This window comes from Sitophilus oryzae, unplaced genomic scaffold, assembly GCF_002938485.1.
Source record: "Sitophilus oryzae breed Bouriz unplaced genomic scaffold, Soryzae_2.0 scaffold_682_pilon_pilon, whole genome shotgun sequence".
NCBI lineage: Eukaryota > Metazoa > Arthropoda > Insecta > Coleoptera > Curculionidae > Sitophilus > Sitophilus oryzae.
In genome coordinates, this window is record NW_022147287.1 from 1,471,330 (window position 1) to 1,498,028 (window position 26,699).

At 33.5% G+C, this 26,699-nt stretch overlaps 1 protein-coding gene, 1 long non-coding RNA gene and 1 pseudogene across 2 annotated transcripts; 2 read left to right on the forward strand and 1 right to left on the reverse strand.

The window, feature by feature from the left end:
- The window catches only part of LOC115887909, a 25,817-nt pseudogene extending 9,388 nt beyond the window's left edge, over positions 1-16,429 (reverse strand).
- A 283-nt stretch (positions 16,430-16,712) lies between these two features.
- LOC115887922 (tubulin beta chain) lies at positions 16,713-18,404 on the forward strand. The gene is made up of 2 exons (XM_030907455.1): positions 16,713-16,885; positions 16,959-18,404. The coding sequence occupies exons 1-2, from the start codon at positions 16,829-16,831 to the stop codon at positions 18,243-18,245; spliced, it is 1,344 nt and encodes a 447-aa protein (XP_030763315.1). The 5' UTR covers positions 16,713-16,828; the 3' UTR covers positions 18,246-18,404.
- Positions 18,405-22,984: 4,580 nt separating this feature from the next.
- LOC115888068 lies at positions 22,985-25,900 on the forward strand. Its single transcript, XR_004051197.1, has 3 exons — positions 22,985-23,077; positions 23,230-25,396; positions 25,819-25,900. It is a non-coding gene; the product is annotated as an uncharacterized LOC115888068 (long non-coding RNA).
- Positions 25,901-26,699: the final 799 nt, after the last annotated feature.

Consider the following 26,699-nt stretch of genomic DNA (forward strand, 5'->3'; position numbering starts at 1 on the left):
TTTTATCTCAAAAACTGCGACTTTGACTGATTTTGATGTTATTACAAATTTTATTGCAAATATTATTCTTAATCTTAAATTGAACCGCGTTTTGCTAGGTACTGTAATTTTGGAGTTACGATTTTTTAAAATGTTTTTACCGCCTCCCATACCCCCTTACCAACACCTCACCCCCACCGAAAACTAATAGCCAGATTCTCGGGTGCCATAGTATTTTTGTGCCAAATTTGGTTAAAATCGGTTTAGCGGTTTTTGAGTTATCGTGTTACAGACGGACAGACACACAATAGATCTATAAGGTCGCGGTGATTAACTCCCCTTCTAAACATTCTACAGACGGACAGACAGACAGACACACAGACACCATGAAAATATTTTGTATTTAGATCATTTATGACCCAAATAACTCATTTTGAGTGAAATTAAAAAAACTTTTTTTTTGTCGATCTTAATAGCCTACCATATGGTCGGCTAAAAATTAATTTAATTTGTTAAAATTATTTATTTGAAACCTTACATAAACGTAGTAAATTTAATTAGCCTTTTATTGCAGGTATGCGCGGCTAGAAATCGCCGCCGGTCGCCTATCCCTCCTTCATGTAGGTGTTATTGACCTCGAACGCAAACGAGTTGCTAGCCACGGCAGCGATCGTTCGGCCGCCTTCCGCGGCTTTTAATTTATCGGGACGGATTCGCTTGCGATTTTATAGGTAATACTGTTTTTTTTTCGGATTTAACTTAGTGTTTACTGTTTCGTTTGTAATGTGATTAAGAAAATGTAAAAGTAATGTCTCGAAATAGAGTTTTTTACCGATTCGCTTCCCCGACTATAATTGTCACCGCACGCCGCTGCGAATTATAATACATACCTGTCTCAGGAACCCAGCTATTAGAAATGTTGAATAAGGAATATGCCGAAATCTCAATGTCTTCGTTGGAAAACTTCATTAAACAATTAAAACCCTGCGGCCTTACTAGTTTTCGGACATCGGAACGGCATCTCCAGCCTTGAATCTATAAGATCAATATTTTATGTTAAAACCAAATTTATATAAACCAACTTTAAGATATAAGGTTCGTTCCAACACAACAAAGAACTTTGGCGTTCAGCGTGTCTCGCGAAAAATGCAAATGATAACAAATCAATTTATTTTCTCTAGGGTCTTTAGCGTAAAATGTAGTTTTTTATGCGTCAAAAATGGTTTTCTACCAGTAACAAATAGTTTTATACGCGTAAAAAATAGTTTTCTACCAGTAACAAATAGTTTTACACGCGTAAAAAATCGTTTTTTTATTAGCGTAAAATAAAAAAAAATAAAAATAATTTTTTACGTGTAACAAATGGTTTTTTACACGTAATAATTTGACACTTTTACAAAATTTGTATTAAAATATCAATATTTCTGATAAACACATGGACTGCTCACAAATACACGTCGCGTCACTACGTATTTCTAAGCCGTTAACACGTTTCGTTACAGCTAGCTCGTGGGTCAGGGCCGTCTCGCTAGCTCGTATGTAACGGCCTTGAATTTTTACTCCCAGCGCGCGTAAAGAAGTTTCACTTCAAATAGTTTCATAAATCATGTCCTAAAAATGCGTTAGCAACTAGTAATATTTACTATTCTATTATATAATTATAATTACTTATTATATTATAATTGTAACAAGTAACTACAAAACTACAACACAAATAAACTAAAATTCGTAAAATAAATGGCAAATAACAATTATTATTTTCACACACACCACTGGCACTAGCAGTAGATTGTGTTTGTCTCCGAATATATGCCCCGGTCCGTCCACAATTCAATCCCAGCATATCTTTTATCTTCGTCTCTTCAAAGCTAACCGCGCCGATCTCTTTCTCACGGGACTGATTGTTGAACGGGCCGGGAATCCACGAGCTTGCGACGTTACTAATTGACATCTTGATAGAAACTGCAGACCTGCCGCTTCTTTTGCATGTTTTTATGGACACAAATAAAAAAAACGCTTCAAAACGGTAAAATCGCAAAGGCGCTTGACACGCAAAACGCAAAAAACGCTTTCTGTGTGGCCGTGGGCTTAGAAAGATTTCTGAAATATATTATATATATTTCCTTCGACCACACACCCGCTTTACCCGACCCCTGAGCGCGACCCGAACAGTACAGCGGAATAAATTCTTACCAAATTATTCGATTTGGAACCGTAGCTTTTCTCGCTCTGCAACACCAGCACGAATCTCGTCACTGAATCCTTGTCCCCATTGGTCAGGATGAAGTGGCTCTGCACGAAGAACTCGATTATTGTGACGGGGTAAACCGACACGTGGATGGGGGCGGACGGCAGGAACGTGTGCGTTAAAGTGACCGTTCCCACTTTGTTCCCGACGAAGCCGATGTCCAGGGCCGGGTTGATCTCGACCATGGAGCTGTCGCTGCTTTTCCAGGTGCCGGGAGTGTTGTATTCGGACACGACCGGTGACCATAGGCATATCGTATCTCCGGATGTCAAATGTTGCTACAACAAAAACATTCAATTGAAACGGTTAAGAAATGTATGCGTAATTTAATTTTTTTCCCACACTAAATTTTATTTAGATATCTAGGTGAGGTGATGCCAAAATTACATGCCGTCTCGTATATTCTTTAACCGTAGTGCGTAGATGTGTTTGCTAGAAGATAGATACTCGCAATCGCGTCACTAATATTTTAGGCGTCTAAGCGCAAAACGCGACAAGTCCATCGAAATAAATTTTACAGAATACACAAAAAATGATTTAAAATATTATGAATATTAAAAAGAATAATAAATCTAAAGTACTGAATTTATCTAGTGCAGTATTTTTTGCAAATATCAAGCATTAAAATTTAATTCAGAGAGTTTTTCTTGGGATAATGAATTAAAAGATATATACAGGATGGTCCGAACTGTATTCCGGAAACGTCGGCAGCATATTCTGCAGATAAAAATAAGTAAAAAAGTTCGTATAAATGTATGTCCTAAAATGCTTAGTTTCAGAGATACAGGGTGTAGAAGTTTCATTTTTATTTCGATTTTTTTCCAAATAATTTCTGACGTCAATATTTGAATGAAAATTGGTGTCTGGGAGATTTCCGACATGAGAAATTTGATTTTGATGTCAATATGACTCTTATTAATAGAGGGCACCACCTACATGTTTAGACTTTTGAAGCGTAATAACTTTTTGTCCGTACCTGTATAAAACTACCGAGCGAAAAAATATGCATCTCTGTGACTTTTTACGTAAAAAATATCCCTTTGTAAAAATCACTACGAGCAACCGTTCTTAAGATATTTAGAATGGAAATAGTCAATACATGTCATTATTGACGTAAAAATAAACACGTTGAGTAGATAGTTATTTCACTGAAATAATAAATTTGGGATTTTTTTTTTAAATTAATCATAATTTTTTCTGCAAAAAATGATGATAAAACAGTTTCTGTTGAACTTTTGGTACAAAAACATTTCAAATTTATGATTTCAGTCTAATAACTATTTAGTCAACATGTTTAATTTATGTCAATGATGACAGGTATTGATAATTTCGATTCCAAATATCTCGTGAACCATTACTCTTAGCGATTTTTACCAAGAGACCTTTTTCACGTAAAGAAAGTCGTTAATGTATTGTATTTACTCAGTAGTTTTATACAGGTACAGACGAAAAGTTATTACTCTTCAAACCAGTAAAAAAATATGTAGGTGGCGCCCTCTACTAGTAGGAGTCATATTGCCATCAAAATCAAATTTCTCATGTCAAAAACTTTCAGACGCCAATTTTCATCCAAATATTGACGTTACTTCAGAAATTATTTGGAAAAAATCGAAATAAAAATGAAACTTCTATACCCTGTATCTCCGAAACTAAGAAATTTCCGGAATACATTCGGACCACCCTGTATATTTATATGTATATATATACCGGGTGCGTCTCAAAAGTGGCTCACCCATGCCTATAGCTTTATTATTTTTTTACAGATAAAAAAACGAGATTTGGAATGTTAGTATATGACATAAATTCGGATTGATTGACGTATTCAATTGTTCACTTCCTGTTTCACCGGAAATTACTACAACTTTTGATCTGTAAATGGTACCCTTGGTTTTTTTTACTTTATTCGATAGAAAATTACACTCTGAATAGAATGACATATAATATGTCAACTTTTGACACATTTTCTCCTATGGTTTATTTGAAATTGTAACGTGCGGTTCATAACGACAATACCAAGTGTGTGGTATCAAATTATTCGTAAAAAATACTTTTTTAACACAGCCACTCTAGATTGAAATTTTAAATACGATTTTTTTTAAAGTTAAAATGTCATATGTTGACATATTATATATATATATTCGATCGAATAAAGTAAAAATATACCGAGAGTACCATTTAAAAATCAAAAGTTGTAGTTATTTCCGGTGAAACCTGGAAGTGACCAAAAACAATTGAATATGTCAATCAATCCTAATTTATATCATATAGTAACATACCAAATCTCGATTATTTATCTGAAAAAATAAAAAAGTTATAGGGGTGAGCCACTTTTGAGACCCTGCATAAACGGGATTAAGCATTTTAGAAAAAGCAAAATTTTTTATGAAGAATGCATTTGTCTCAAAAAGTCAATAAAAAAGTTTTTCCTGTTGTAAAGACAATCCGGGGATATTCTGTAGGGTGTTTAAATATCCTCAGAATTCGTAACAATATTAATACGTACCAATTGAGGTCGTACAGACTGTTCCACATGGATCTTGAAATAAGTAGCGGTTTTCTGTATGCCGTCAGCCCATAGTTTGATCATAGTATGTCCTTCCCTCTTGGTACTGATCAGAATCGTTCCGTTCTCGGGAAAAGTTGTTGTTTTTATTAAATCGCATCTACAAAGAAATTGTTATTCAGTACCAGGTACCAACTTATTTCAAAAAAGAAATACCTGCTCGTTCTGACTTTCACATCGGTCGGGTTTGCGTGGAACTTATTTCCCATGTTATCGAAATACGCTGGCTGGATCCAAAATTCGGTACCTAGCGGTACGAACGCGATGGGGTTATTGAAACTGATGCGCCAGGAAGCCAGGATGTTTGTCAGCATATAATGTATAGGTTTCACCTAGAGTTCAAAATTATTTTTTTAAAAATTGTCTTTTTTGTAGCGTGTGTATATTTTTTACACCTTAACGACAGACATAACAATTTTTTCTTTTTTCGATTTTCGAAAATTGAAAAATATAGGATCTCAAGGCAAGAATTTTGTATTTAGCAATTTACATTTTTTTATATGATACCTCATACATATATGAATAAACAATATGATCTCTTAAAGTAGTCGCACAATCAGTTTTTCGCAAGGTTTGGACTGCGCAATATTCTCTGTATTTTACTACGGAAAAATATTTTTTGTTACTCTGAATTTTGAAGCGACCAATAAAAACAGAGAAAATAAAAATCGATAATTTTCCGACTGTGCCAATTGGTTACTAATCGACCAGATACTTTTTGTTTGTTAGATATGCTATAAAAGCTGGTAATTATACAATTCGACCATTGTAAATACCCGACAAATTCTTCAAGGCCGATGTTTCTCACTGTAAGAAATAAAAATGTTTGTATAGATAATTTTCGAGATATTTTTTCTTTGGAATGCACATTTTAAAGTATTTTATATTCTTTGTTCGCTTGATCTATTATCCTGGTCGCATGGAAGTTCTGTTTCTTCTAGTTTTAAAAAATGTTCTTATTTCTTTGTAGTTATAGTGTAAAATTAGATTAATTTATTAAGTTTAATAATTATAATGTTTAGTGTAGATAGAATAATTATAATGTTTAGTGTAGAATACCAGAAATAGTCTAGTAGTGTTTTTACAGTTTATTTTGTAGTTAAGTAGTAGGTGAAGGGATAATTTGGTTATTTTTTCTTTTTGTTTGATTAATTAGTATGTTTGACAAGTGATAATTATTTTATTCAGTGTAGAATACAAGAAGTAGTTAACCTAACTTTGAATTTAAAACTTTGACATTGTTTTGTTTACTAGGTATTTTAAAACTAAAGGGCTAAAGTGCTTATTTCCAGTGCTTTATTGTTCATTGTTGGCCGCATGCTGTTCCAGAGAGCATAATAAAAGATATATATTAGATATATATATAATAAAAGATATATATTATTAGAGCCAGCTTTCTTAAAATACTTTCTCAAAAACGTTGCTAGCTCTTAGAATAGGACTGTAAGAAAAATTGATTTGGAAATAAAGATGGCTGTCATTTTATACGTAAAATTATATGGTTAAAACTATACGGTACTTACCTCGACGACAAAATGAATTTTCTGTTTCAATCCGTTTTTATCAATGGAAGTTAATGTTACCAGGGCTGTTCCTAAAACACCGTAAGACTTCAAAATGCCGGTTGGACTTAAAGTGACCACGTCATCGGCAGAACTATACACCGATTCGTCAGCCAGGAGCTCGGTCGATGGAACCTGATGTCCAGGCAAACTACAAGAAAAGCGATACTCTTTATTCTAATTGAAAAAAAAAACTATACTCTGTTTTATAACTCAAGGAAGATCTGTACCATCCATATATTTCACTAAAAAAGGTTCTAATATTTTTTAAGTTAACTATGGATGTATTAGCTTGAGTTTTTGCTTTTAACCAGTCTTATTGGTTTATTTAAAAAATTACAGTTCGTGTTTTAATATGATTGGAGTATGGAACGACGCACGGACGCAGACGCGTATGAACTCGACTTATGATTTTTGAAACTTGTCAAACTCTCTTCAAATTAGAGGTTATTATTTGTGTCAAATTATGTGAAATAACCAGTGTTATGGAAAATAATAAATATTTGTGATATTGCTTTTGCATTTTGGTTTGTATTATTAGATACGTAAGTTGTCCGGTGGCGTAGAGGTACAGGCTCTCGTCTACCAATCTCAAGGTGTGGGTTCGATTCCCACACCCGGCATTTCATCAGCCGACTATTTTTATTAAAATAAAAATATTAATAATTTTATTAAAATAAAAATAGTTTGGGTACCTAGGTCGACTCAGCCTTAAATGAGTACTTGGGATTCACAATCCTGAGGTAATAATAGGCGGTTGAAGCGTAGTGCTAGCCACATTACCTTCCTTGTATACCGAACGGCTCTAGTATAGCAAACTGTACCTTGCTACTCCCAAGGCGTCAAACGCTATATACGGGAGCTATTATTATTATTATATTATTAGATACGTGTGTTTTGTGTTTTTTAGGGTTAAGTGGTTGAAGCGTAGTGCTAGCCACATTACCTTCCTTGTATACCGAACGGCTCTAGTATAGCAAACTGTACCTTGCTACTCCCAAGGCGTCAAACGCTATATACGGGAGCTATTATTATTATTATATTATTAGATACGTGTGTTTTGTGTTTTTAGGGTTAAGTGGAGTGAAAATACGAGGGAAAAGTAAGCGTAGTTAAGTTATTTGAAAAACAGCCCAAGAACCAGAGAGTTGTATTAGCCACCAATAAAGTTTGTATACCATCTTGTATAGGTTTAGTGCATTTCAGTTGATTTCAAAAAATACCGACTGCGGCGCTGTATACGGCATAAATCAGCAATTTTCGCTATGTATTTCACGCCGTTTCGGTTACAAGTCATGTTGATCGCATTAAAATAATATTGTGGCTTTGTCATCATAATATTGAAGTATTTTAGTTTTTTGCTAGTGTAATTATTGAAACTGTAAAATACTGAGGTACGAAGTTTGTGTGATGTAACGCTGTTTCGGGTAGTAAAAAATAAGTGAAAAATAATCCGAACTAAGCGTGATGTTGTGTTGTGACAATTTCAAATGTTAATAAAATTGCCGAAACAATGTTAACGCGTAAAGAAGAGCGTTTTTAGGCGTTTCCGAAACGTTAAGCATTTTTTTCTTTGTTAGGCAAATTTGTATAACTGTAAACATAACTTCTGACAAGCAGTGTCCGTTTAGGTTTAACGCAGAAGTGTTTACAAAAAATAACTATTTTATTTTGTAGATTTTCTTGCAGTGCAGTGGCAAAATACCCATAAAGGATTTTTTTGGAGAGATGAATATAATAGTTACTATACCTGTACTGAATATCTGTCACAGTATCCATGTTGGTCATCAATGCGACTTCGGAGAAGGGCGACATCAAAAGGGGCGTCCCGTGGACGTTCTTGGGATTGGTCAGGACGAACGGATCTATGATTTCGATATCGATGAAAGCGAGAAGGTCACCGTCTGCATGTTAAGAGGCTTGCTCGCTACTATTCCCGGTGTTGTCACGTTAACGAAAACTCTGGTCGATCCGGCTTGTAGACCGGTCAGTTTCAGGACGACCCTGTCCATTCTACCAATATTTATACCTAAGAAAGTGTTTGAATTTTTTGATACATCGATCCGTAGCTTCGAATAAAAATATTAAGGAAGGAGCATATCAAAAATCTTAGATCGACCGCAACGGGCTCCTAAAATGGCCGACTTAAATTCCGGTTTATCAGTGCCGTTCTAATTTTATTCAAAATGTGTAAAAATATGATGTAGAGTAGACTCAATAATTTGTTGTTTTATTTTACGTTGTGAATAAATGTTGGTAGTTAATAAAATTGTTATAAAAATAAATAATTCTAATAAAAATAGATAAGTTATAATCACTATTTATTGACATAAACATCCCATAAGCTACAGAAGCAGGTAAGTTAAATTAACGTATCTAAATTCATTGACATCTAATCTTTGATAAGTAATAAATAAAAGCTAAAATGCAAGAAAAATATATAATTTAGTTAATTTAAGTGAATTTCATAAATGATCGGTTTACTACACGTATGTATATTATATGGTCACTTACTAGCGAAAAGTTGTTTCATTAGTTCACTCAATTTTTGCCGAGATCTACCGCACGCTACACAACCAACGATTTTAGAGTCTTTTTCGATAAATCGCGATAGTGTCACTGTTAATTTAAGTTATGCCACAATTTCCTTCTAGATTTACTATCTTTAAACAACTATCAGTAGTAGAATAAACAATAAATAACATAAAATAAGCTCAGTAAAGACTGACAAATCCACAAAATTTCAAATCAAACTCAAATGTGTCAAATGAATCGTCAAACAGAACTGTCAAGGATCCCCACTCTAGGGCCCTTTGTCCGTATACCATGCATGAATATATACTCCTTCCTTAATATTTTTATTCAAAGATCCGTAGTAACACAATGACAATTAATAAAAAAAATTGCTACTGTTATAATAATTCAATGAAATTAATACTCTTTTGCCCCAAACAAAATATCTCCATCATTTTATAATGTAAAATAATCTCTATAACACAATCTGTTGGTGTTAAACCACATTTTTAAATATATTCTTACCTAGTGGATAAAATGCTCCCGTTAAATCAGCCAGCAACTTGTCATCGACTATCCATCGGAACAGCAAAGGCGGATCCACCACAGTACCCATCACCACTGGAGTTATGTCCGGTACACCCGAAACACCAAAATGGAACAGAGCCTCCTACTTTAAACCGAGTTAAAGGAGCCATTATCTTCACTCCTTGTAACGCAACGACATTCACTTCCACAGAGTCCTATTCAAATCAAATAGATTATTTACTAATGAATATCGTCTAATGAGGGAATAAACCCACAACATTTTACAAATAGGGGGCGACATGTTTCGAGAGATCCAGGCGGAGGCAAGAATGGGACTCTATCGACAACACAGCGTGCTGTCTCTGGGAATAGGGCAGAAACTGGACACTTAAGGATGGGGGATTCTAAGGGGGACCTGTATTCCGAATGAGATCAGACCAAATGATCCCTCTTTATCACTACCACAAACCATTCGAGTTGAATAAAATGGATCGAGGAATGTGGCCAGATACAACATTCCCTCAGGGCGGACTAGCCTGGTATACAGACGGGTCAAAGACCGCTGCTCTTGAAATTCAAGACAAGAAATTTTCAAAGCCTTATCTTGCAAATTATGCTCTATTTTGGTTACTCGTTTGTTACTTTTATTTTTTATGGTATTTATTTTATTTTTTTAGTATGGAAGATTGGTTGGAAAAGTTTGGACACAGGGTGTACGGAAGGGCCATGCTAGAGTGTACTATTTTCGCTATTTGATACTACTTTTTGTTCGCGGAGCAATTTCGTGCATGAAAAGTAGTACCATATAGCGCAAATAGCGTGCTCTACGAATCCACCATTAGTTTCAACTACCGTTAGTTTTTTTATAATACCATTATACCAATATAATTTTGTGTATAATACCAATTACCAATATACGGTTTGTTGCCTCGACTTTATTTTATTTCCTTCTCAACTCTAAAACACTGGCTATGATAGAAAAAAATGAACACTGGTCAATATTAACGCCGGGTTTATACATTTGCACAAGTCGTAATCATAATCACAGTTTTAATCATCGTCATAATCACAACGCAATTTAATGTGCGTTTATAGAACATTTTCATAATCATAATTTTTATATCAGTGAAGTTGGGTAACATAATTAAAGGCTAAGTTCATGGTAGATGTCAACAGGTTTATAAGAAGTGGATAGTTTAACTTTTATGATTATGACTATGATTGTGATTACGACTATGTAAATGTTGTATAAACCCGGCATAACTTGCGCAAAGACCTAATTATCACTATCAGTATCAATCAACAGGCAATATTGAAAAAAAATACAGAAGAATCAATTTACTTTTGAAATAAAATGGTAACGACCGACCCTCACAATGCCAATTCACGGGACTAAATACAGTAACAAATTTACCTCAGAATAGATTAAACTTTGTCCAGTTGTAGGATGAACGCCAATAGCTTGAACAGTTATTTTCGTCTTTCCCGCAGTCAACCCAGTTATCAAGCCTTTATTTGAAACTTCTAAAAATTACAAAAAATAATAAAAATATTCCTTAACGCCCTACAAAAGAACTAACTGGCTGTCTTGTTGTTAGCGGCTGTAAAAACCAGTTCCGTGTCCGGTTGGGGACCTCCTTTTATGACAACTTGAATGGCAGACCAGATAAGAATGGTACCGTTGCGTGGATGTACTTTAAGGGGGTGGAAGACTTGTAGATCCATTGGACCGCTGCTGACGTCTTCATCGTTGCCGGCCGCGGTGAATACTAGCTTTGTATCTCCAGCTTCAACGCCTAATAAATGAAGTAGAAGGTAATAAAAGTAGGTATAGTATTTCCGAAGTCAATTGGAAGTACTGAGACTCTTGATTCCATTGTTCCGACGATGCCGACGAAGACAGTGCCGAAATTAAGAATCCCAATCTATTCCAACTGACTTCAGATAAACTATACATATTTTAAAAATATTGTTTGAACTATACAGGGCCTCATCTCTGAAAATCGACAATCCAAAAGGATTCCTGCACTTAGGCCTATTTATAATTTAGAAAACAAGGTGGCAACATGACTCAGAGACGTTTGTAGTAATGTAGGATAATCTTGGGATGTAGGATAATATAGAATAAGTTTCCATTTTCGGCAAATTTCTGAGATTATTTTTCATTTCAACTGACACAAAATGATAACTAGTTGTTAACGATCTATTAATTTCACAATTAGGTTAAAGTAACGTCAGATATATCACAGCCATAGTAGAAGGAAGAGTAGTCCGCTCCGGTTCCGGAAACGCTATAACGTACCATAACCGTGAATCTCCCTATACAGGGTGAGTCTTAAATAAGTGCAAATATTTTTAGTGGGGTATATTTTGGACCCAGAAATATGAGGATTTTTTTGCGCAATTTTTTTTTGAAAAAAAGATCTGGTATTTTTTTAAGTTTTTAGTTAAAAAACATAATTTCTTGATAATATGGTAACTGAGGTTCAGAATCGGCAATTCCCGGTTCTTTTGAGATATCAAAGAACCGGGACTCGAAATTATTAATTCCCGGTTCTTTCGGTACCTTCGGGTCTGTTTTCAAGTAAATTTTTACTCGATGATCATTTTTTTTTAATTTTAATTTATTGTGAACTCATATTTTACTAAATACATCTCTGTGAAACTATGGCGAGTGCCACGACTATACTTTGCCTAGTTATAGACCAAGACTATATAGCTACGTCAGTGGTCACGGGACGCGAGAACAAGGTCATATCAAGTGGCAGAAAAAGAACAAAGGATTTGACAAGGAGTAAAGCTACTAGTTTCCTTATACTATGTCACAGCCACCTAGATTTCATCAAATAATAAGGATCTCCTGACACTAAATCATAAAAATAAAAATAACCAGGGAAATCTTTGTGAGAGGTAACCTAAATATTATTTTGAAGACACATACATTCTCCATTGAATATCGGAATAATATACTGGGTGTTCCGTTTGAAATAAAAGTAGTTCGTTTTTAGAAAATGTTAAGATTTAACATTTATATTTAATATTATGTCAAAAGCCTTATATTTTAGTCATATGCTTCTCTTATAAAAGTCGCCTATATTTTGCCTAGAATCCGAAAATCAGCTAATATATAGGGTTATTAGTTAGTATATCTCTCTTCCATTACAAAAAAACACCTTGATGTGTAACTTTTTCAAGGGACACCCTGTAGAGCTCTATATAATTTTAAGAACTGCTCTAAATTAACCTACATATGCTCACCAATTTCAATACATTAGGTCTCCTTAAAAACTCCGCGTCGTATGAGAGGCGCCACCCTGTATATATTAGTTTTCAAAAACTTCCAGTTAAGAAAAACGTGATTTTATAATTTGGAAAATAAAAAAACACAATATACAATTTTAGGAATGTAAATTTTAAGGTAAAACTTCTGTGAAAAAAAAAATATGAGTTAAAGCACCAAACAATCTAAAAAAGGGTGTCAAACAACAACAATAGATGTATCATCGATCGTCATATCCAAGCCAACTGGACGCCGTTTTTTTTTTCGATCATATGGTATAATGAGCAGTATACTAACCTGTGACAATGTAACGAACTTCTCCAGGCGCCCAAGGATCCTTAGGATTTTCTTCTGCCTTTTGAATGTTGGCAATTCTGTCTTCAAACTCTGGTCTCAAATCCACCATGTTCATATCAGGAACATCCATCAAATTGTCATTTTCGTCATAAATCCTAACATTACAAGGAATACATTTCCCGATTTCCACTTTATCCGCCATTTCCACCCTGATAATACCCACAGAAACCACGTTCACCGTCAAAGTCGCCGGCTTGGACAAGAGACACAAATCCAAAAGCTGCACTATAACCTCCCCAGACTTATATGGCGTTATCTCCAACTCCTTTGTACTTTCTAAGTACTTTACGTCGATTACATCGTCGGCGCTTAGGAGCTATTTCAAAATCCCGATCCCTGAATCACAGCGACCCTTTTTTTGTTACCAGGATGATTGAAAGGGATAGAAACTTTCGGCAAGCCCTGTATCTTCAACCAAGTACAAAGCTAAAGGAAGCCTTAATAGGTTGGAGCTCAGCATCTTTATCTTCTGGTCCCATAAATTCTGGCCATTCTGCTTTAATTTTGTTTTTCCATAAGATTCCTTTGTTATATCCGATAACTGTGACATTTAATATGACAGGTCCAATGTCAATATGGGGCATAAGTGACTGATAACTTCTGTCAGCAATTGGGACAGTACCTAAAGTTACATTCTTAGGAAAAACTCCGTCTTTACTCAGCAAAATTCCAGCTTCAAAGGGACTTAGTTTCCAATCCAAATGCAGACTGGAGAAATTTAAGAACTTATTTCCACAATCATCATAAAGTATTACGTCAATATCAATAAGTTTTGTACTCTGGACGACTACATTGCCAGAACTCAAGTCCATAGGACAGTTGGAAGTGTCAGTGATTTGTAGTTCGGGCTGTAATAAAATCTTTCTGGGTTTCCCACAAACTACCTTGGTAGTGCAGGAGCTGGTCTGACCTTGACAGTTTGTTGAGGTAGGATTATTAGAAATCATCAGTTTGATGCTGGTCTCTCCAAGTTTTTTACACAGTACTTCAACAACAGTGAAATCTTCGCCTTGAATCGAATGAAGTTGGGTGACATCAGTGCCTTGAGCAATAGTTTCATCCTCACTAACAATTGTCTTTTGATTTTCGCTGGCTCTACCTAAAATAGGTCTTGGTCCACCAGTGAAGACTAGATTAATAGAGGAACCAACAGCCAAAACTACATCTTTTTTTGGTTGGAGAAGTTGAAGAGGTCTGAAAGCACTGACAGTTACAGCATCTTCCAAGGCTTTACCATCCTGGTAATATGTTACAGTGACTTTACTAGTACCCACGTTCAAACCGACCATGGCAATGTTGCCACAAGAAACGCCGATTGGAGGCAAAATATCAGTTTTGTTCTGTTTGAATTTAACATCAGACTGTTTCACTTGGAATGGTAATTCTTGACATCTTGTAAAAGGTACTAAGGTAACAGTTCCATCAGGTCTAGTTTCTTCAGCATATAAGGCAATATGGAGGTAAACAGGGGAACCAACTTCAGCTTCCATAACAAATTCTACAATTTCTAACCTTGTCGGTGGAAGAATGATGAATTTAGCTGATTGGCGGTTGTGGTGGTTACGCATCATCACTGCAGACACCTCAAAAAATCCATTTGAGTGAGTTCTAACATGACCTGACTGACTGACTATACCAATAGCATTGTCACTGCTGGACCATAAAAATCTTCCATCGCCTCCTTTTGCTACCAAATCAATGTCATATTTCGGCCTGGTCACTGGATCCCATGGTAAGATTATTTCTGAAGGCTCAATGGTAATTTGTGAGTATATCATTATATCTGCCTTAGCACTAATAGGTTTATTCAATTTAGTTTGTCCATCAGCACTGGTTTCTAAAGATGCCTGGACAGTGGCAATACCTGATTTAACACCATAACCAGTAAGCCAGCTACCATTTTTGGTTTTTGATGTTGCATAGAACTCTGGTGTAACTTCCAAGTACATTTGTGCATTTTCACCTAAGTATAATCTATGATCAGTCGCGTCATAAAGCTCAGCAACAATGTCATGGTGCTGGGCAACTAAAATTGCCCAGTTTTTATGAGGCAATATGTTCAAAATAACATATTCGGGCTGAACTACGTGTATAGTTGCTGCAGGTAACTTTAGCATTGGGTCGTTCTTGCCAATGTTTCGATCTTGCAAAACTATCCTTGTTTTACCTTCTTTTAAGGCAGTTACACTTCCACTTTTTTTAGTTGAAGAGACAATGGTGGAATCCTCGGGCTCTATATAATATTGAGCATCTGGTAATATAATTTCGTCCATTCTACCATTATTTATCTGAAAAATTAATTTTAATAATACTTTCCTTGATTTTGATCTAAATTAAAACAACCACACATTATAAGATAAGAATAATTAGTTCATAATAGAGATTACTTATTTTTTTACTTATAAAATGAAAAAACTATATAACTTACATGAAATATCTTAAATGGCACTACATCACCTATCATCACATACACTTCAGCTGGGCTTAATAACAAATTTGCTACAATCATAAGCTGTACCTCACTAACTTCAACGTGTTTATATTCGGGATAGGGTAGCTTTACTGTTATCTAAAAACCAAGAATGCTAATATCTTGTTAATTAAAATAACTAAGTAAAGATTACCTTAGCAGAACCACTTTTTATGCCTTCTAATAAAATTGAGTATCCCTTTTTGTTTTCATTCTCTAGTGCCTCTATAGCTGAAGGTGTTTCATATGGTGAGTCTCTATAAGCTATGTATCTTATCACAGTGTCTTTGTTTGGTCCTAGAGGAATAATATTCCAGTCAAATTCCACTCCTTCCAGCGAGGAAAATTCATTTCCTTGATCATCAAAAGCCTTGACTTCAAAATCTTCTGGTGCTTCCTCCATAAACAACTCCTTAGTTGTAGTTGTTATTGCTAACGAATAGATTACATCTACTATAACATCACAGCGTAAATTCTGCTTTGTTAGAACGTCTTCAGCTAACACTACAGCTATATTTCTAGCTGCTTCTTTAGTTACCGTACTAACAACAACTCTTGACGAACAATGCAATTCTTTGTTTTCATCCTCCATTGTAAGTTGTATAATATCTGCTCTTGTCGTAGTCCTACATTAAAAATAATTAATTTTTAAACTTACGTACGTAATTTTATTCAACGAACCATTTGTAACAGCCTCCTTCAGTAGCTTCTAGCAGGAACTTTGACGAAAAGTCATTAAAAATGGGTAACAACACTCTGGGTACATTTAATTTCGACGAATTTACTACAGAAATTAAAACACACAAAACGAGGGACAGCAGCCGCAATGTTCTTGCCATAGCTTTCACTTAAATTAATGATTTTCACTAAAATATTACAGCATGAGGATTAGATTCATTTTTCATAAATGTTTGGTTAGTTTTAAAAATAAAACAAATTTGCAAGCCGTTGGCATTGGTCAGAGTGACATCGTAGAAAAATAAAAATTACTATGATTTTAGAAGACAATTTTAAGGTGAGGAAACTAATTTTTACGTTTGTTTTGTATTTAGATTTATTGTTATATGTTGTATGGTGTTTAGGAAAATATACTAGCATAAGTGTTTATTTTTTTATATAATTTTATAGAATTATTATTTTCTTATATTGGCAGAATTTTCTATAGGTGTATTGTTGGTTGCGGTGCGACTACGCGCCAATAAGATTACAAATTTGAATATTTGAAGAGGCGGCGTATTTGAAACAACTTCTGGCACTAGGTAACTAAAGTAAACAGTGCCATATTTTTGGTATTTGTTTCAAAAAAATTACGTAAAATAAGATCAAAATGAGAGAAATAGTGCACATTCAAGCCGGACAATGCGGAAACCAAATTGGCGCCAAAGTAAGTGAATGAATTCAGGGAAAACCCTCATATTTTTTCGAGTATAATAAATTAACGATACGTTTTTTTTCAGTTTTGGGAAGTGATATCTGATGAGCACGGCATCGACCCCACGGGAACCTATCACGGAGACTCGGACTTACAACTCGAAAGGATCAACGTCTATTACAATGAAGCCACTGGCGGAAAGTATGTTCCCCGAGCGGTGCTCGTCGACTTAGAACCCGGTACGATGGATTCGGTTCGATCTGGTCCATTCGGACAAATCTTTCGACCGGACAATTTCGTCTTTGGCCAGAGCGGGGCCGGCAACAACTGGGCCAAAGGACACTACACCGAAGGCGCCGAACTAGTGGATTCGGTCTTGGACGTGGTACGCAAAGAAGCCGAAGGATGCGATTGCATGCAGGGCTTCCAGCTGACCCACTCGCTAGGAGGAGGTACAGGGTCCGGATTGGGAACATTATTGATATCAAAGATCAGAGAAGAATATCCCGACAGAATAATGAATACTTTTTCGGTAGTTCCCTCTCCTAAAGTATCCGATACCGTGGTGGAACCGTACAACGCCACGTTGAGCGTGCACCAGCTGGTAGAAAACACGGATGAAACGTACTGCATTGATAATGAGGCCCTGTACGACATCTGCTTCAGGACTTTGAAACTGACAACTCCAACTTACGGCGACTTGAATCACTTGGTATCGGCCACGATGTCTGGCGTGACGACTTGCCTGAGATTTCCCGGCCAGCTGAATTCGGATTTGCGAAAACTCGCGGTAAATATGGTACCTTTCCCTCGTTTGCACTTCTTTATGCCCGGATTTGCGCCACTTACCTCCAGAGGCAGTCAACAGTACCGCGCTTTGACAGTTCCCGAGTTAGTACTCCAAATGTTTGACGCTAAGAATATGATGGCAGCTTGTGATCCTCGCCACGGAAGGTACCTAACTGTAGCAGCGATCTTCAGAGGCAGGATGTCCATGAAAGAGGTTGACGAACAAATGTTGAACATTCAGAACAAGAACAGCAGCTATTTCGTCGAATGGATTCCGAACAACGTCAAGACCGCGGTGTGTGACATACCACCCAGAGGTCTCAAGATGTCATCGACTTTCATAGGAAACTCCACCTGCATCCAGGAGCTGTTTAAGCGAATCTCTGAGCAATTCACCGCCATGTTTAGGAGGAAAGCTTTCCTGCATTGGTACACTGGCGAGGGTATGGACGAGATGGAGTTTACGGAGGCGGAGTCCAACATGAACGACTTGGTTTCGGAGTACCAGCAGTACCAAGACGCCACGGCCGAAGAGGAGGGCGAGTTTGACGAGGAGGAGGAGGCTGACGAGGGTGAAAATTAACGTGTACTTTAAGCTTCGTTCGTATATTATAGTAAGGATGTCGACGTCGTTCTTTTAAATCGCACCGTATATTTTTTGTGATTGTAACGTACCACCTGTGCCCAGAGAACACTTTTTGGATTTATTAATAAATAATTATATTTAACAGTACTGAAAAAATGGTATTTTTTCTAGTGATTGAATTTAGTGTGAGTGGTATAGGATTGTCTTTACAAAGAGGAAAACTTTTTTATTATTGACATTTTGGAGAAAAAGCATTCTTCATAAAAAAATTTTTTAATTTTCTCTAAAATGGTTTGGACATTTGGAAAAGTATAAACGGGATTAATAATTTTAGAACAAGCCAAAATTTTTATGCAAATTGCATTTTTCTTAAAATGTCAAAAATAAAAAAGTTTTTCCTCTTGTAGAGACAATATATCCCGGGGACATACTGTATATCTAGAATTCTTTTACACTTGGAAGTTGGAACCTTTGGTGTTACAACCATAAAATAATTAACTAGAAGGTTACAACAGCAAAACAAAGCTAGACACCACAATACACCAATGATGTATTATTGTGGTGAATAGTTTTTATTTTATTTTCATAGCCCTCGCTGACAAAGTTTTTTTTTTCGATCATATTGTATGTGTGTAATATGTATGTACATAGTTAATTCTTTGATGCAAATATCCCAAAAGCAGCTGATTGCTATAAAGAATAATTATTTTCATATTTTTTTGACCTGCTGTTTCTTACAGAATTGGAATTTTTTAATTCAGATTTTTATAAAAACGATTATACCAGACTATGATTTATTATGAGTTGTTATTGTGAATTAAATTACTCATTTTAATATTAAATAAACCTTATTTTTTATACGCATATTTTTGTTTCTTTGATTTTTATAGACGTCTTGCATTTTTTTAGATAAATCATTATATATGGCTTATAAACCCTTACAGAGACAAGTATTTTATCTCTGGTACGTGTCGTATCAATACAAACACACCATATTTATTAAAAATTTTCTCAAGCTCTCTATTTTTTTATTGAAAAAATTCAAATCTTTTTAAAATTCACAAGTTACACAATTTTTTGAAATAACGGACTGTGATTGGTCAGTTCAGAATTGTCATTTGGTTTCTTACACGGTTGTCAAAGTATGATCGAAGTCCTGAAATTAACTTAAATTAATATTTGCGTAGGTATAAAACGAATTAAACAGTTATAAAATCATGATAAATCTAATAAACATATAATAAAAATATTATTTCGGTAGAATAAGTAATATTTTTTCTTTCAGACACAACATTATTTACCCAGCATAAAATGATTAATTTGTTTTACATCTGTTCAATTTGACAACGTTGACAGTGCGCCATTATTCGTTGTTTTGTTAGCAGCATGATGGCAGCATGAGCTTATATCGCTCTTAAAATTTTCTGATTTTTTGATCGAAAAAGTGTTTTTTCTGTTCAGTATTTGAGTGTATTCTGTTCCTTAAGGCCTGTTTGACTTCCTGAAGATGTAAGTATCCACCATTTTATCTGCTTTCTATATATTTTTTCACAATCAATTACATCATCATTAAAAGCTAATACGTTTTTCATATTTCCATAATTTTCTTTGGTCTAAATTGTATTTAAGCTATTACAAATAATTCCCTTGATATCTCTATTGTACATTAAATAATGGGTTGCTTGCTTTGAATAGTGCCCCAAATTTAGAGATATTTGATACCGATTTTTTTGGACCATTTTTTTTGGTGGAGTCGAGATATCTGCATTGTTTTTATTCCTACAGACAAGCAAACAGTATTTTCTACGTTGTTTAGAACAAGTCAGTGTTGGGGGGTATACCTAAAGAGGCCCTCTATTTTCAATAATTATATAATACTTTTAGATTAAAAAAAAACGTCTACACGTCACAAAATAATGTTTAATACCATACACTGCTGTCATATTTAAGTTAACAATTAATATTTTAATATAATATGGTTTAATATTATATTTTTTAGCAGCAATATTAATAATACACCATAAACACACCATAAACAGATGAAACCTCAAGATCACTCAAAAGAAGATAAGACATGGATCACTCCCTATATAATCCTGTGTTTGGTCATCATTCTGGTTTTCGGGATTGCTCTTCAAATATCTGATTAAAAGTATGTTTAATTTATTATTTAAAAATAATTTTAATAAATTTATTACATATGTTTTTTTAAAAAACTAACCACATTTTTAAGATATATTTAATATACATACAGGGTTATTCACCACATATGACACGGAGTATAGCTAAACGATTAGATTTTTACAAATTGTAAGTTTTGGCAAGTTTTGGGTTCGTTGAAGGACTATTAAAGCTACAATTTAAAAATATTTTTACAAGATACAGAGTGTTCCAAATAAATAAAAAATATCAAAGTTATATTTTTTTATAAGGAACACCCTGTATATTATTACATTTTTAGTTTCTACAATTAAAATAAAGGTAAATTTGATTAAGGTTTATCACACTTAAACCTTACCGTTTTTGAAATATTTTCAATTTTGTGAAATTGCAGTAAAAATTTTAAGGCTTCATTTCTCCAAGGGAATAAAAGTTTTTAATTCTAAATATTTACTGAAGTTTATTTATTGATCAGTCATTGTGTTGCAATAATAAAAATAATACTACCCCATACAGAGTGTCTAAAAATTTATTTTAAATAATTTCCAGCTATAAACGGCAATAACTTGTTTAATTTAAATGGAACACCCTGTATATTTTAGGAGAATCAGATGCACAATTTAATTGTGAACAACCCTGTATATTAATATGAAAAAAATATATACACAATATACAGGGTTGTTCACCACATACGACAAGGAGTATTGTAGCTAAACGATGAGATTTTTACAAATTGTAAGTTTTGGGTTTGATGAAGGACTATTAGAGGTACAATTTAAAAATAATTTTACAAGATACAGAGTGTCCCAAATAAGCAAAAAATATCAAAGTTGTATTTTTTTAAATGGAACACCCTGTATATTATTACATTTTTAGTTTCTACGATTAAAACAAAGGTAAATTTGATTAAGGTTTATTACAGTTAAACCTTACCGTTTTTGAAATATTTTCAATTTTGTGAAATTGCAGCAAAAATTTTAACGCTTCATTTCTCCAAGGGTATCAAAGTTTTTATTACTAAATATTTACTGAAGTTTATTTATTGATCAGTTATTGTGTTGCAATAATAAAAATAATACTACCCCATATAGAGTGTCTAAAAATTTATTTTAAATAATTTCTAGTTTTAAACTGCAATAACTTGTTTAATTTAAATAGAACACCCTGTATATTTTATGAGAATCAGATGCACAATTTAATTGTCTATCAAATTATATTATACCATTTTTTATCTATCTCTTTTTTTAAGTTTCCGTAGAAAATGCATTTTCTTATAATTTAAACTTATTTATCAATATACCCATGTAATATTGACATTTCAGATTATTCTTAAAGATGTACCAAATTTTTAAAGAGTACAGATACTAATATTGTCGATGTAATTCGTTTATTTCATTAAGAAATAAAAAAAACTGTTTAAATATTTGTTAAAGAGGACCAATTAATATGATTCCAGTATTCAAACTACATTAACTGACTGTTTGCGTTGATTAATAATAATTGCCCCAAATACTAAAAAACTGAGTTTTGGGTATTAGACAGTGTGGTAAAAAGTGACACCTTAAAAATGATAATTCATTTTTTAATAAATGTTTATTTATAACAACAGAGACGTTCATTTTGATAACTTATTATTATATCGATTTCTGACTTAAATCCACATTTATTTAGAATAATTTATTAACGAACACAATTAAGTATGTAATTAATTATTATATGTATGGGCGGAAATAATGGCGTTATATTTAATTAATGGTATACACTTTTATAAAGATTTAAATAGTTTTCTTTTCGCATACACATGGGCTAGTAATATTATCATTTTGTTAAAATCGAAAATATTACTAGCCTGTACATTTTGTACATTTGTTGCTTTAAAAACAATCTAAAATGTCAATATTCCATGGGTATATTGATAAATGAGGTCTAAATTATAATAAAATGCATTTTCTACGAAAACTTGAAGGGATAGGCAAGAAATGGTAAAATACAATTTGATAGACAATTAAATTGTGCATCTGATTCTCCTAAAATATACAGGGCGTTCCATTTAAATTAAAGAAGTTATTGGCGTTTAAAGCTAGAAATTATTTAAAATAAATTTTTAGACACTCTGTATAAGGTAGTATTATTTTTATTTTTGTAACAGAATAACTGATCAATAAATAAACTTCAGTAAATATTTAGTATTAAAAACTTTGATATCCTTGGAGAAATGAAGCCTTAAAATTTTTACAGCAATTTCCCAAAATTGAAAATATTTCAAAAACGGTAAGGTTTAAGTATAATAAACCTTAATCAGATTTACCTTTATTTTAATCGTAGAATCTAAAATGTGATAATATACAGGGTGTTCCATTTAAAAACTACAACTTTGATATTTTTTACTTATTTGGGACACTCTGTATCTTGTAAAATTATTTTTAAATTGTACCTCTAATTGTCCTTCATCGAACCCAAAAACTTACAATTTGTAAAAATATAATCGTTTAGCTACAATACTCGTGTCATTATGTGGTGAACAACCCTGTTGTATAATTAATGAAATTTAATATATTTATATCTTTTTTTTACAGATTTTTATTTTTTAAGAAGAAACATAGATCACTCCCTTTATAATCCTGATGTTTTGACCCTCATTCTGGTTTAAATATCTGATTAAAATAACTGTAAGTTTAATTTATTCTTTAAAAATAAATAAATATATTATTTTTTGTACTGACTAACTCTATTTATTATTAATATGAAACAAATAAAAAACAAACAAAAAATATATATCATAATAAATGAAATGTATACTATTTATTTCTTTTTTTTACAGATTTTGTACAATAAATGGATAGATGGATACAGTTCCAGGGCAGTACATATCATATTCTATCTTGATCTTGATGAATATCATCAATGCATCGGGATTGACAAGAGTATATCTAAAATGTTATTTATTTGGGTTAAGTTTAATTTAGGTGATTTTATAATGATCATTATCAGTGGATGATTTCATGATTTTTAAATTCCTGAGTTTAATTTGAGTTAAATTTTTATGGTTACTTTATAGAGACAAATTCAGACTAGGTACTTATTTTTAATTTGGGCCAATTTTTGGCTTTTGGCCACTTCTTATTCTTTTTGGGAGAATACCATCTACTTTGAACTTCAATTTATATTCTATACTATATTCTATTGACTGCATTTCTATAGGTTTTATTTCTTTGGTAAAGTATACCCTCCACTGATAATTTTGCTTCTATTTTTGTTTATGGTTTGGTTAACTATCAGTTTTCTACAGTAGCTTGACTCCCATATTTTCTTTATTATGGAAATAATATCATTATTCATCGATTCCATAAAATATTCCATTAGTTTTATTTCTATAAGTCTTCTTTTACCAGTATTATTTTTCTAATGGTATTTAATCCTTTTTTGCTTGTGGAATTTCTTGGATGGAATTTCAATTTTTATGGATTCATTTCCATGCCATTTTTTTAGATCATATGCCATGAATTTCTGTAATTTTGCTTTATTTTATGTTTGTTCAAATATAATTTAAACACATTTAAAAATCTTAAAAAAAGGTCTCATTTCTCATCAATTCCTGGCGCATTCGCCATTTATTTAAAAAAAATTGACATCCACAGTGACAATTAATTTTCCTGATCAACATCGACTCCAGAGCATCATAACTAGCCTCCCCTAAGAGGAGGAGACCCGGGTCACCCCCTAACCCTGATGTTCGGCCATCGATGACCTATGTAGCATGCATAGGTACCCAAGGGAGTCACCACCCTCTGGTTTACGAGCTAGGTGTTCTAACACTAGAGGCTTCGGCCGGATACGACTTGGCACCCAAGCTCCGAGACTTCTTCGTGCACGTATTCCGTGACCCTCGAAGAGGCAGGGGGCGGGATATCGGACACATTGAAGATGATGAGGGGGGTCCGCCTGTAGGGGGTCCCGGTGGATGTCCGCTCGATGGGTGACGAGGGTGACCCGAGACGAGGCTGCTTAGCTGGGATGGGAACTGACTGGCGAGGCTTAATCGTCGGACAAGGGTTAAATCTGATGAAGGGAGGCGAACTTATATGCTCTGGAGGATTTTTCTTTATTTGTGTCGTATTTTGACTAGACATCTGTTAGAGGTGGTTAAGCATAACTTTTTGTCAATTGTCCTGTTTTTATTTACCACATACTTATTTTTTTAATGTCTTGTTTTTAATACTTTTTGCTTCGTTTTGCTTTTGGCCTACCTCGCTTTATTTTCCCTGCCATGGTGTACTAGTACTATTATTGTCTTTCTCTTTTTTGTCTCCTGTACTTCCTTATGGCAATGTGATCATTCATCAATTCTATAAGTTCTTCTATTGATTGTATTGCTATTTTTTCTTATATGTACACATTTGTATAATTTTTTTTGCCATTCTACTTTGGCTTTTCTAATTTTTTCTTTTCTATTCATTTACACACATAATTGTTTATAATTTATCATGCCTCTATTTCTTTATTTGTCTCCCATATTATTGTATGTATTTCTCAATAATCATTCTTTTGTATTGTGTCATTCTGTGTTGAGACTTCTCTAATGCATTTTATTTCTATTGTCTATAGAGTTGTAATTTTGTAGTCATTTTCATGTTTTTTTTCCAGTTCTCCATATCATACATAGTAGCCCTTGTTCATTGTATTTTTAAATTTATTTTTTAATTATATTATTGTTAAGTTAAGACCCCCAAGTCTTTGATTTTATTGCTACTGATGCCTACATAGAATTGTGTTGTTTCTGTATTCATTTTCCGAATGATTTCCTTCTCATTCCGTTTAAAATTGTTTTTGAATGGGAGCTTGTACTGCTTTGGAACAATCATTATTTAGCACAGCTATACTTCAACTCAACCACACTCTTCAAGATGCCATTGGGTTGATTAAATTCAACATTCATCAGCAGATTGAGATTGAAATTCATCATCGAAGAGGAGGCTAAATAGTTTTAGGTAAATTATATTAGGTATATAATACACCTTATATAAATCGAATGTTAGTAAATGCCTGATTAATTTGAAATAAAACATTTGGGCGCACAATTTATTGTAGTATAGGCAACTAAAAATACATCAAAAATATTTAAGTTGGTTTTAGGCAACTATAAATACAATTAACGTGTATATTGTGTTGCCTATATATAGAGTTTGCATTTTTTAATTTTAGTTTCCAACTTTTTTAAATATTATAATTAAAATATTTTTTAATTACAAATACAAACCAAGTTCTCTGTGTTACGGATATTTCTATATATCTTATAATATTGTATGTACCCTGTCAATATACTAAAAATTTAAAGTTATAGGTGTAATAGTTATTATTCAAGCTTGTTAGGGTATAAATAATTAATTATTTCTTTATATTTTTCTTACAGAATCAAAACTTCAAGAATTCAAGATCGAGAAGGGCAGCCAGAAGATTTATTTACCTGTACATAGACATCGCACATGTCCATCAACACCATGGATTTTAATATACTTTTTATATTATTCTTTGTTAATAAAATACAGTATGTAAATAAATAATAATTAATAATAAATGAGTTTTATTAAACCAAAAGATACATATTAGAAATACTGTCTAACCCTGAACAAAAAGAAAGTAAACTAATGTATTCTAATATTCTAATAGTAAACATGACCTTTACAAGTTGTTCTGGAATAGACAATATTTTATATAAAAATTATACCTATATATAACACCTCTTTGCTCTTATGTACTCCTAATACAAATCCGAGAAAATTCAGCTTTTAACAAAAATTAAACGAACATTTTTAATCTTGGTCTAAAATTACTGATTTCTATCAGGAACACATAAGTGTGAAGAGGTAAGAAGTACCAATATTTACCTCTTTGCTCTTATGTACTCCTGATACATATCCGAGAAAATTCAATTTTTGTTAAAGACTGCACGAAAATTTTTAAACCTTGTCAAAAATCGGCGATTTCTATCAGGAACACATAAGAGCGAAGAGGTAATGAGCAAATTTAGAACCACATGTAAATAAAGCATCGATCAACGATATTTCTGCTATCTCTAGCACTTCGAACTCGTTTCCAAACTTCAACCCTTAATATCTCGGAAACTATAAGGGTTAGAGAGGAACGGAACTCGGCATTCGATAGGCATTTCAACCCTCTATAAGGGCGCAAAACGAGGGCGCGATCGGAGACCAAAAAATTTTCTTGGCAAAAATGAGGTAAGGGGTTAACCTTCCTTCATTTTCGCCGAAAATTTTTTTTTGTCTCCGATCG

What these genes read in the sequence shown, in the direction of transcription:
- LOC115887922 (XM_030907455.1), top strand. Translation starts at nt 16,829, where the DNA reads ATGAGAGAAATAGTGCACATTCAAGCCGGACAATGCGGAAACCAAATT. An exon ending in GAAACCAAATTGGCGCCAAA is followed by an intron (nt 16,886 to 16,958) that starts GTAAGTGAATGA and finishes GTTTTTTTTCAG; the next exon opens with TTTTGGGAAGTGATATCTGA.